At 33.1% G+C, this 13,209-nt stretch overlaps 1 protein-coding gene across 2 annotated transcripts in view; it reads left to right on the top strand.

Moving 5' to 3' along the window:
* Positions 1–13,209, top strand: part of MDGA2 (MAM domain containing glycosylphosphatidylinositol anchor 2) — an 851,876-nt gene that overhangs the window by 750,578 nt on the left and 88,089 nt on the right. For both annotated transcript variants that reach the window (XM_032624718.1, XM_032624719.1), the window contains one exon: positions 12,239–12,387. In XM_032624718.1, coding sequence (XP_032480609.1) covers positions 12,239–12,387 — 149 coding nt within the window. The remainder of the gene's footprint in view (positions 1–12,238; positions 12,388–13,209) is intronic.

The raw sequence follows: 13,209 nt of genomic DNA, 5'->3' as shown, positions 1-13,209 counted from the left end.
GGTGCTTGCCAGGAAGTTAATGTGCTTCCTAAGTACACCATTGAACAGTCAGTCCTCTCGGCCTGAGCGCTGCTGGGTCAGTTCATCCAGCCATTCCCCCTCCGTGCACACCCCCCAACCAGAGGTCCTTCAAAGGAAACCAAGGCTTTTAGACACTTTGGAACTTTTCAGTTTTTAGGGAATGTAAAGCTTTAGGAAAGACTGAATTATTTGCAGCTTATTATATATTCATTATTTCTGAGTTAAATGCTTAACAAGTACATGTAGTTCTCATTCTAGAGATTTAGTCAATCCTTATCTTTATAAATTCCTGACTTGATAATACTTTCAGATAACAATATAATATGGCAAATCTGGTTGAGTCCCAAGGGTAAATTGTAGTTTAAGTTTCCATACTCACAATGGGCAGAGTAGGGAAGTAGGGATCCTTGTTAGATTACTGGGAGTAGCACCTTATCAGGAAATCCACCAGCCTATACAGTCTTTGTGTGCGAATTAGGAAAAAGGTGCCCCTTTCTTCAAGCAGTTGTAACTCCCATACCAGGGCACAAGTGGTTGCAACAGAAACAGAGCCTGGATTTCAGCCCTTTTCACCCCTTTAGCCAGTCACACGTGGTAGAGAGCAACCCTATCCAAAGACGCTGGGTGTTAGAATAAAAAGGGCTTCTGATGTGGATTCAGAATGCAGCTTTGTTACTCCACAGTTGCTTACTATAGGGCAATTTGTTTAAGATCGCTAATCTTCACTTTCATCTTTCACAAAAGGAAAATGGTAAGAATATTCTCATCCTGCAGGGGATTGTGAATATTAAGAAACACAATGTATGCAAGTGGTTAGCATGGTGCTGGGAAAATAACAAAAATTAACCACATAAGTGCCTTTAATAATCTTATTTTTGTCTAGGAGAGATCAAGCATCAATTCTTCTTTAAGCCAAAAGGAACTGTTTTATTCCCTAGATTAAGCTTTCTCCTAATGTCACAATTAGAATATTTTCTGTGTACAGGTAAAACACTGCAAGCAGGCTTACAAAGAGGAAGACCCCAGAGGAAAGCATTTCATGAGAATTTTATGAGAAGTTGTATATCTACAGACATACACATGCTATATGAAAAGAAAAATCCAAACTGAACAAAAATAAATGGAAACTCTAATATTGCATTGTCTGTGGGGTTTTTCCCTTGTTTGGGCATATTCTATTTCAAATTTGAACACTGGTATGTTTTTCATATACTGTTTCTGTTACATAATTCAGATTTACATAAAATTTCCCCACACTGTACACAACCTCAAGGGAGAATTTCTCTGACTGTCCCTTTGATGGAAGCTGGAATAAGAAAGAAAGGGCAGGAAAGCCTAAAGTGACTGGCTTTTGAATTATATGTGAGATGTCTTTTGAGGATTCCTAGAAAAAGGAAAGGAAAAGTTTTGAAGTCTTATAAAAATGTGGGCCCTAGTAAATAAGCAGAGATTTTGGTTATTCCATATCTTGACTCATAAGTATCCATGTATATTTGAGGGGAATGCATATAGCATTTCTGGGCCATATAAGAATTAGCAATTGAGTTTATGAATAAATGGTTGCTAGTTACTTCAGTGATTTGATTTTCTAGCCGCATTTCTTAGGCATGGGATGTATAGGACAGGCGAGGGGAAATGGTCAGAGAACAGGGATGTACTCACTATTTTTATAAAACAGTACACTTGCTACAAAATAGATTTGTGCTTAGCTCAGGAACTGGACACCATGTATATCTAATCATTTTCTGTTTCTGAATCTGCTTCTGTTTTGTGAAATTTAATGATCTATAGAATTTCTTCTGCAACCTCAATTGTCTGTGCTTCCCATGCCAGCACATACATACATATTATAGAGTTGGCTCATTAACAAGCATAGTTGTGATATATGAAAGAAATGGCATAACTCTTGAAAGGATAGCAAAAGAGCATCACAAAATCAGCCTAGAGCCATGATTGTGACATAGCCAAATGTGATACTCCAGATAGCTACTCCAACCTTGTCTTCCCTCACCAATGACAGGAAAGTTTGGTGTGTGCTTGCCTCACCCACTGACAATTGACCTGTACCATGTATTAATGAAATGTTTTTCTAAAATATAAAATGAAGCAAAATAGTTTTGTATTCTTCTGCCTTGGGAGTATTTGCTGCAATATTTCTGAAAAGAGAGATTTCTAATAATTTCATTTTATCCTAACATTCCTGAAATAAAATACATTGAGGAAGGTAGGGATGATCAGACCCTCTCAGTCTGAAAGCCAACTTCCTTTGCATATTTAGGTAAATAGTGTAACCTCTCTTCCTTCTCACAAAATATTCATTTGGATCTTTTTGAGGGATGATCTGCAGACCAGACAAGGACAGTAGTCTGCATTATTTCATTAATTATGATATTCATATTACCTTTCCAGATTTGCAGTTCAAGCCAAGTAATATCTCTCTGCATTTTTGCCCTTCCAACTTCTGTGAGGACTAAAAGAAGTTAATATTTGTGGAAGTACTTTTTAACTGTAAATTCCTATATAAATTTGAGATACAGTTTTCATCTCTCAAGATTTTTCTTGCTTCATGAGTCCATGGTTGTAGTGGTAAATTATAATAGAATAACTTTTAACAGCAATCCTAGACATACAATTCTGGTAGGTGTCTCAAATACTTGACAGAATAGTAGTGAGCAAAGGCCCTTGGGCCAACTCTATTTTGTACAAGGGGATAATTGAAGTACAGAATTTAAGAGCTGTGTTTTCTTCTTTCTCTCAAGTCAAACATCTTTATTCCTAGAGGAGCTCTCCAGATTATTTTTCTTTAGAACATGTGGTTTTTAATATACATAACACTGACTTAGATATTTCCAAGTAAAATATCAATGGATTTATAATTTTTATCTAAACTTTCTCTAAACCCTTAGCAGTTTCCTATTTACATGCCTAATGTGAAAGCTAATTGTTTCATCAAATCCAAATCATCTTTTAAATTTTTTGGACCATATCCTAATCTAAGCCTATTTTGGAAAAAAAACACCTCATATTATTCATATTTAACATCATTTTTGGCAAAGTACATTCAGGGTTTTAGAGTAAAAGGGTTATTCATTTAAGTTAAAATGTTATCTGGTAAGTTCATTCATTTATTTTATATTACCCAAGGCAACCATATATATTTGGTGCGTAAGCCAGTAAATACTTGGTATAAATATTTTGTTCTAGGCTGATGCCATAAAGGGGTCAGAGGTGACTCAATTGTGTTGAAATAGTGCTTCATTGAAGTTTTAAAAAAATAAAATAGGAACTCATTTAAATTTGTCTAGTTTAGTTTTTAAATTGCTTCAAGTTCCTGTGCTTTTAAACAGTAACAGTGGAACCAAACTATGGAACTCTTCCTAGAGAATTTTATTTTATATATATATTTTTTCTTTATGGGAGAGGGTACAGTGTAAGATTAATGTTTATTAAATACTTATTATTTCCCCATTGCTATCATAGGTATTTTATATAGACTATGTTAAATAATTTAAATAGAATAAATTTTATGTTTTTATCCATTGGGATCTCCAGAGATATCTTTTTAACCTAACTACTTCATAAAACAATTATTATTTTTGAGAGCCAAAAAGCCTAACCTTACCAGGAACAAATGAATCTATCATTATTTGCTGACTATACTATATTCATTAATTCTTTATTCTATTAAATAAAGAATCTTGACTTTATATGGTAGATCCCTACTCAAAAAAACTCATGCACCCTTCTGAGAAGTATCTTAAATTGGGGGAGAATTTTTACAGTGGGAAACATATCACATTAGCCCAACTGAGATGGATATATGTGGCTTGAGCATTTAGTGATTTGTTAAAATGAACCCTTTTCTTACAAGAATTACCAAGCCATATTACTTCTGAAAATCCTACCTGATTGCCTACTTATTGCAGTCTGAGTGATTTGTTTCCTAATAACCAAGGGCAGGATTCTTGGTAAGTTATACAGTCTTTGCACCTGACCATCATTTTCAGTTTCTACTTCCTAGCAAATACGCCTGGAGACCATATTCTTTGGTCTTATTTTAATGGCCTCTGCCTTCCTAGAGATTAAGGAAAAGGCTAAATTATTAATATATGAAGATGATTTTAGGAGAGTGTATAAAATTGGATCTTGTGCTCATTCCACGTTTCAAGAAATGAGGTAAAAACGATATTTTAATTTAGACAATTTGAACTCATTATAGTTAAATAATTTTCTGAGTAGGTATTTCTATAAACATATTTACTCTAAATATCTAATCATTTAGGAAGTATCTGTAAAGGAAAATTGAATTATATGATAGGATATTATATTCAAGTGAACTTATTGAAGCAAACTGTGAAAAGACTAAGTTAGTTTTGCACACAAGTCTTAAGTATCTTCTTTTAATGTTTTTTTGTTAATTAGGAAAAAAGCATTGGTATCTATGTAATTTTAATTATTTAATAACTCTTACACTTCATGCTAACACATTTTAATAAATAGTATGAACTTTATGAAGATGTTTCATGAGAATCTTGCTATATGGCATTTTCTCTGAATGCATTTTATAAGGTTATGTTAATAATAACTAATCAACTTCGCACCTATGTGGATCAAGCAAGAATAACTGAGATTTGTCAACTTCTAAGTAATATACAAACACATTATTCCATTTTGCTCTACATCAGTTTTTGTTATTCCAGTAATATACTTTATTGATCTATTGATTATTCCAGCAAATTGTGTTTATTTAAATAAAACTTTAAAGGAAATTTGTGTAAAGGCATTCACTGCAACAAAACTGACAACATCATCTTATTTATCCTAAAAAAGACGCTAAAAATAAATTGAAAGGAATTGGGCTAAAATACTCCTTTCTACATTACAACTGGAAAATGATGAAATAGTCTTTCAAGGTCCTACTGAAATTGGTTATACATATTTGAGTGCTCTGTTCTGGGGAGATATTTTCATTAATAATATTAACAAGTTTAAAAATCTTTTCCCAATCAACAAAATTTTAGTTAATGTGATGACAACTCTGTAAGCAGTAAGTACCTGAATTACTCCTCACTCCACCCCAAAAAATACAGATGCAAATGACCATTTACATGAAAAATTTTAGTAGAGATATTTTTTGAATTCAAATGGTTTTCTTCATATCCTCAACTGAGGGGACAGTATATAAAAAATGAGGTATCTGCCATCAAAGTGTTTATAATCTATTAAATAAAAGATAATTTAACATAACCATAGAACGGGGGCAAATATTATAATTTGGGCAGTGCATGGAGTTAGTACAGCATATTAACAGCCACCACTGTATCAAAATGATGCAAGATGTAATAATAAGGATTTTATGAATAATTCTGAATCCTATTTTTAATTTGTCATTAAACAGGGTCTTATATAGAATAATTTAAGCATGAGAAATGAGTGCTTCATTTTAGTCAACATTTTCTTTTAAAGGTTTTAAAATTTGTGATGTTTTAAATACTTCATTAAATCTCTAAATATTTTTATTTACATTTTTTTTTTTTGTTTAATGATGTTGATATATCAGAGAATAACACATTGAATACCAAAAGGCTATGATATAGTAGTTGACCATTTTGGGGGGTGAATACACTAATGATATAGTAAATCTATTTCAATTTGCTCTAGAGAATTTTTTTAAAGTATTGCTTGTATACATCTGCAAACTATAATTGGTTGTTTTAATCAAATGTCTGTGAGAGATAAACTAAATTCTCTTAAAATTTATTAAAGTCTTTGTCAACATGTAGCTACTACATGTGAGAATATTGAACTTCTAAGTCTTTTCATTTGGGGCACTTTTTTTAATTCCTTGGGTTGTTTGAATACTTATGAAAGATATAGATTTTCAGCTGTGAGTACGTACAATTGGAGAGACCTGGCCAATTCTGAAAATCATAAAATTTGGAATATTATTAACATGTCAACTCATTGGATAAGTAGAAGAATTTTGAATTTGTATTATATTACCTCTCAAATTATATCATCTTGAACTACATGAATTAGTAGTATCTATAATATCATAGTTGAATAGTTGTGACAGATATCTTATGATCACAATTTAAAGCCTTAGAATACTTACTATCTGACCCTTTACACAAAAAGTTTGCTGAAGCCTGGTTTAGAAGGTGGTCTGGTAGAGTCACAATTACCTTAGATATCCTTGAGGAGAAAGGGAGCAAGTTACAGAGTTTCTTAACTTTTTCTTCCCTGGCATATCAATATTTATGTTAACATATCCTTATCAAAGCTCTCAAAATAATATTTTAAACTACAATCAGAAATAAAAACATGTAAATGCTATATCAGTTTTACAGTAATTATCCCATTTTATTTTTTCTTTGCAAAAATCATCCTAAATATCATATTGATGGATTAATGTTAAAAACATAGGCATGCCTAGGGAAGGTTGTTCTTGGTCAGGAGCAGTAAGTTTATTTAATGTCTATAATTAAATTAAAACTGGCTTTATTTAGAGATATTATCTATTATACCACAATTCTGATTTTTTTAAAAAAATGTATGTGTGTGAAAATTGAAACATCAATATTATTCTAAAACAACAAGGCGGTGGTTGCTTTACATTGTTCAGTCCACTCTATTGGCCCCAATTACATTATGTCTAAATCTGGGAAAGGGCCTCTAATCAGAAAAATAAAAATGATCATACAGAAAATATTTTCAGGAGTACTTATATATTGGTGTAGTATTACAATGTGTTTTCCTAATTAAATGTTAAGTATGGTAGTATAAATATTTATCATTGAAGAAAGAGTAATTAAAGGAAGGATAGTTGTGATTTGGGTACCAAAAGGTAAGAATTGATAAGCAGGTAGAAATTACACCAGGAAAGCATTTCAGTTTAAGGAGTCAAAATGTGTGAGGATAAAACTAGAGTTTTAGGAACTTTCTGTCACTGGCAAGCTGAGTCACTAGAATGTAGGCAAGCGAAACGCAATATAGAGAAAAGTTTACTGAGTCATTTATACAGTACTGAGATTGCTGTTTTTACTGATCTTGCTGTTATGTGGTACCTCATTTCTAACATCTCATCTTAATTGACCCATTAACCTCATCTCCTATTGCCTTAAAATTCCAGCTCCCAAGGATACAAACACCAGCAACACTCCTTTTCTCCCTAAGCTCCTGTTCAGTGTCTGATTTTCAATTCTTTGTTTTTTGACCCCTAAGAAACAATTCCCTTTCTGCTTGCAAGCTTAGGAATGCATGTAAGAAAGATTTTTGTTATACTTTTTTTTTGTTGTTTTTTTTTTTGCGGTACGCAGGTCTCTCACTGCTGTGGCCTCTCCCGTTGCGGAGCACAGGCTCCGGACGCGCAGGCTCAGCAGCCATGGCTCACAGGCCTAGCCACTCTGCGGCATGTGGGATCTTCCCAGACGGGGGCACGAACCCGCGTCCCCTGCATCGGCAGGCAGACTCTCAACCACTGCGCCACCAGGGAAGCCCGGATTTTTGTTATACTTTAATCTAACATTTTTAGACTAGGAAAGTGACATGTCATATATTCTTAATATATCTTTTACTTTGAGGTTTATGCATAAAATAATATTTTGAAAACTCAATTTACTCACTTTTGAGAAGCTATTTGCAAAATAGAATAAATGTACTTTTATATAAATTTTTTAAAATTTGAACAATTAAATTTTTCTCTATATATATTTTAAGAATATTTTAAAATCCAAAATCTGTAGGTAATCATACATATCTAAAAGTTATCTGCTAATTTAGATAATGAATATAGTTCTAGCTCAGTTAGTTTTAAATGATTTAAACTCGAACAATGTTGCATAAAAATAAAAGTAGACTATAAAAGAGAATGAAAAATAATTTTGGTGTGCTTGCTAGAAGGACAAAAAAAATGCCTGAAGGATAAAAAAGAAGAAAAATTATGAATTATTTCCCCGTTGAACCAGCAGATGTCATGTTTCATTGTTACAGCCTAAGATTATTATAAGGGCATTTCCTTAGTATTACTATGTATACTATGTGCTTCTTACAAAACAAGTATATAAATATTAAATATGATTGGCTCTGAAATCAGAGAACAAATTTGTGGGTTTTTTTTTTTTTTACTTTTAAGATAGATTTCTCAAAGTCAGAAAGCATTTTTCCTTTATCAAGTTTATCCAAAAGAGGTTTAGTACAAAGTATGCTCTGAGACGTAGCAAGCATATTTATATTTAACTATAACTACACAAAATCACTTCTTATCAGTAATTATTTGTTGCTAATTAATATGATTTATGCACCAACTAAAAAAGCTTTTCTCATCTTTAATTCTAAGGTGGTAACAATTATTCAACTAAATTAAAACTATATCAACATCCATATATCATCACCATATCTATTCTGTCCCAAAATTTATCTGTCATATGAGACACTGGAACTGGTCATCTCTATTTCCTTTTCCAATCTAATATTTCATGAAAAAATATTACATATGATGTCACTCATATGTAATGCGGAATGTCAATGCAAATAAACTTAAGTATTTTCAAAAATACATTGAAAAGCCTTCGTAACAATCTCTAATTAAAAATAAAGTTGAAGATAGAATTTTATAGTAAAATTGGATCTATTTAGAATATTCAAATGAGGGTTAAATTGTAGCTTAATTTTTCACAACCCTGAAAATAGATTTTGATAGACAAATTCATGTTTTCACAATGTCATGAGAATTTTTTTTTTAACTTCAGTGTCAAACTGCTTCAATAACCTGTAAAGTATTTATTTAGATAAACAATCAGTTCTAGTATTATGACAATTTGCATTTACGACATGCAGCTAGTTTACCCTTCTGGCAGTCAACAAAAAGCAGGATTAGAATACAGATAATAGAAACATTAAATGGAATTTATAAATAAGTGTGCTTAAAACAATTGAAATAATACAAGAAACAGTAGGCAAATGTTTCATAGCACCCTAGAGATTTGAGATTGTGCCTTACCTTGATGGCCATTTTGTGGACAGTCACTCACCCATATCGACCCTGCTAAATGGCAGTTAGGTATTGACTAAATACCTCTAGTGAAGGGAAAATCATCCGTATTCAGAGAGGATTGCTAGAACATTTCTAAGTCAAAATATGTATCCTTTAATACCCACTCACTGGCATTCATCTTATTTCATAGATCTGTTAAAATTTAGCCTGTGATGGAGTTTCAACTCTCAGAAAATGTCATTTGCCAGTTTTTGAGAGATTTTTTTTCCCTTTTCCATGCTAAATAGACTTTATTCTCTTCTCATTTCTATTTGGATGTATCATTCCTTTTATGAAAAACGTGATACTTAGAACTAAATCTAATACCCCTTGTATTTCCCTCTTGGCTAAAAAACAAAAGCAAGCCCCTCTTCTCCCTGTGCCCCTCAAAAAAATAAAAATAAAAACAATAAGCAAAATGAAAAACCAACCATTGAGACTCTTTATCTCCTCAATTCAATCTAGACACTAATGTCTAATGAAAACACTCTAAGTTGACATTTCTCACTTAAAAAGCTCATTACTTCATTTATAGGTTTTGGATGCTTTTTTTTTTTTTCGCGGTACGCAGGCCTCTCACTGTTGTGGCCTCTCCCGTTGCGGAGCACAGGCTCCGGACGCGCAGGCTCAGCGGCCATGGCTCATGGGCCCAGCCGCTCCGCGGCATGTGGGATCCTCCCGGACCGGGGCACAAACCCGTGTCCCCTGCATCGGCAGGCGGACTCTCAACCACTGCCCCACCAGGGAAGCCCCTTGGGTGCTTATTTTTAATCAAAACCCCTGTCTCTTTATTTAGGCTACTACTAAATGTACCTCCTCAATAACAGTTTGGGAAATTTGGTCTCAAATACAGGTTGTCAGTGATGTTTTGGATATTGATTCCTTCATTCAGTATATTGTGTTCCTCTCATCTAGATTTTGCTAAGTGTTGTGAACATGAATTTGTGCTATCATTTAGTTAGTAATAATAAAAATATCATACAACATATAGAAGAAATAAAATGAATGTGATGGCTCTTTTCCAGAGACCTCCTTCTATGCAAGATTGTTTATATAGAGTTGATAATCCATTTTCAATAAAACTGAATGAATATTCATAGAACATTTTTTAATGCACACAGTGTTGATATAGGAGACTTTTCCAAATGTTACTAAAATTCAGATATGTAATTCAATGTATTTAATTTTACTAGTAAATTTGTCAAAAATTAAATTCAGTTCATCTGACGTTTTTTTCCTGGTGAACCTCACCAGGGTAATAGAGACCATCACTTTCATTCTTAGTGTTCAACATTCATACTTTAACTATATGTTATAAATTCTTATGAATCAACTCTTCTGCAATCCCTAGATGATAGATGACTAATGATGGAGAAAAAAAGAACCAGGTAAGATATATTCCTGCATACAGGAACCCAGGAGGAAAACCCCAGGAGGACATTTAATATTTAATCTAATTTCAAAAAAAATCTGTTGAATAATGTACAACTTATTAAATCATAATCCAGTAAAAATTGCAAAGCTATTTGAAAAGTTGGAGAAAATGTAAGCAATTTCCAGGAAGACAGAGGCCATACCTCCTCGTTCATTGCCTAGAACACTACTTGGCATTCAATAGGCTCTAACTAAATACTGATTTAATAAATAAATGTATTATTGGTAAAAAGTAGATGGTGTGAAAAAAATCTATATTTCAGAATATCAAAAAGTTGGGATACTTTCCTGGTGGCACAGTTGTTAAGAATCTGCCTGCCAGTGCAGGGGACACAGGATCAATTTCCTGGTCCAGGAAGATCCCACATGCTTGGGAGCAACTAAGCCCGTGTGCCACAATTACTGAGCCAACGCACCACAACTACTGAAGCCTGCACACCTAGAGCCTATGATCGGCAACAAGTGAGGCCACCACAATGAGAAGCCCGCACACCACCACGAATAGTAGCCCCTGCTCACCTCAACTAGAGAAAGCCCGCACGCAACCATGAAGACCCAATGCAGCCAAAAATAAATAAATTAATTAATTAATTTTTTAAGAAGTTGGACATATAATTCCCATGGTCTGTGTATTTTTCTATTTGGCAATTAAAAGACAAAAACTGAGATGGTTTATGTATGTTACATATACTATGTATACCTCACATATCCTTAAAATCTAAATAAAACCCTTTTTTGTTATTGACCAAAGTTCTTGTGTTGTTAAGTTTTTGTTTGGTTAATTTCAGTTTAGTGACCAAAGACATGGATAATATAAACACAAATTGTCATCTTCACTGATTTTTTTTTTGACAGAGTTGATCATTTACTTGTTGACATACTTCTTTTTTAATTATTTATTTATTTTTTCTGGAAGTATAGTTGATTTACAATACTATATTAGCGTCAGGTGTACAGCATAATAATTCAATATTTTTATAGATTATATTCCATTTAAAGTTAGTATAAAATGATGGTATATTTCCCTGTGCTGTACAGTATATCCTTGTTGCTTATTTTATATAGTAGTTTGTGTCTCTTAATCCCATACCCCTATCTCACTGATGTACTTCTTTTGATTTCTAGGATGCCACATTTAAAATTTTCCTCCTGTTCACTGGTTGTTCTGTCTCAGGCCTTTGTGGGGTTTGTTATCTCCTCCCATATCTCTTAACCTTGGATTGCCCCAGTGGTCAGACCTTAGCCTTTATCCACACACACTCCCTTGGTGATCTCATCAGTCTCATGGCTTAAATTTAAACTCTTATCTATATGCCTGTGGCTAGCAAGATTATGTCTCCAACCCTGGCCTCTCCTGAATTCTAGTCAAGTGTATCCCACTTAATGGCTCCGTTTAGATCATTCAAACTGTTCAAAAATAATTTCCTGATCTTCTCCCCCGAAATTTGATCCTCCCATAACTTTACATATCAGTTGATGGAAACTTCATTCTTCTGGTTGCTTAGACCAAAAAACTTGCAGTCATCCTTGATTCTTCTCTTCCTCTTACACTGCTTATACAACCAACCAGGAAATCTTCTTACATCTCTTCTCAAATTCTCCAGAAATTGATTAGATTTTAATCACATGACTTTTTAAATACAAGAATTACTTATGGAACACGAAGTAGAAAGTAATAAAAGGGCATAAAGAATAAGTATGTTTAACTGTAACATGTCATTTAAATTTAAGGACTTTTTCTGTTTTTAGGAAAGGCCTATGCTCCAGAATTCTATTACGATACCTACAATCCTGTGTGGCAGAACAGACACCGTGTTTACTCCTACAGTCTACAGTGGACTCAAATGAATCCTGATGCAGTAGATCGGATCGTTGCATACCGGTTGGGTATTAGGCAGGTGAGGAATTTGTCTTCTTTTGTGTGTGTGTGATCCTCTGTGAAGACCTTGTTACTATGATGTGTTGCTATAAAGTTTTAATCAATTTGCATGAATTCCAGAATATATTTTTCTATATCAAAGATAATATTACCTTACCCAGAACTGTTCCAAATTATTTACAAATCTTTGAAATTAATTTATGCATTTTTCACTATGACAGGAGACATATTAAAGTGAGCTTTCTGAAATCCTTCATCATTACATGTGCTATAGAAATTACATGATATAATTTCTGTGAAAGAAACTAAGATGTTCTCACACTTACCTATACTGCATAATTCTTTGTCTTGTTTCCTAAGCTAGAGATTCTACATATTTTTATTCTAAGAGGTTCAAACTATATATAGGATTTTTAAAAGCTAATTTAATGTGTCTGTAGAATAGAAATGTTTTGGTAAAATGAGAAGAAACAGTGAAATATGATGTTTTCCTAAGGTAGCTGAAGATTATAGATTGTGTAAAAATATCATAGCTTTTTCAAATGAACCACTGTTAAACTCAGTTATCCTTCGTTGGTATAAATGATATTTTTGAAATTTAAATGTAGGTCTTTACATTATTTCCTGTTACATAGTAGGTTATCTGGAGTGACTATTTCAGCATAACAAAACGTTTTTGAAGATTTATTTGATTACCACATAAGCTATTAGCTCTCTTTCACATCTTTGTATTATCATAGATTTGTAAAATGTGTTTTCCCCTTCCTTAGCTAAATCACACAATAGCATTTTGAGTTTGGATAGTAGAAAGGACAGAATATGCTTGGAGAAAGATTGGTCG

The sequence above is a fragment of the Phocoena sinus genome, chromosome 2, assembly GCF_008692025.1.
Source record: "Phocoena sinus isolate mPhoSin1 chromosome 2, mPhoSin1.pri, whole genome shotgun sequence".
Classification (NCBI taxonomy): domain Eukaryota; kingdom Metazoa; phylum Chordata; class Mammalia; order Artiodactyla; family Phocoenidae; genus Phocoena; species Phocoena sinus.
The sequence above is the reverse complement of the archived record's forward strand: the minus strand, read 5'-3'. Positions and strand labels throughout refer to the sequence as shown.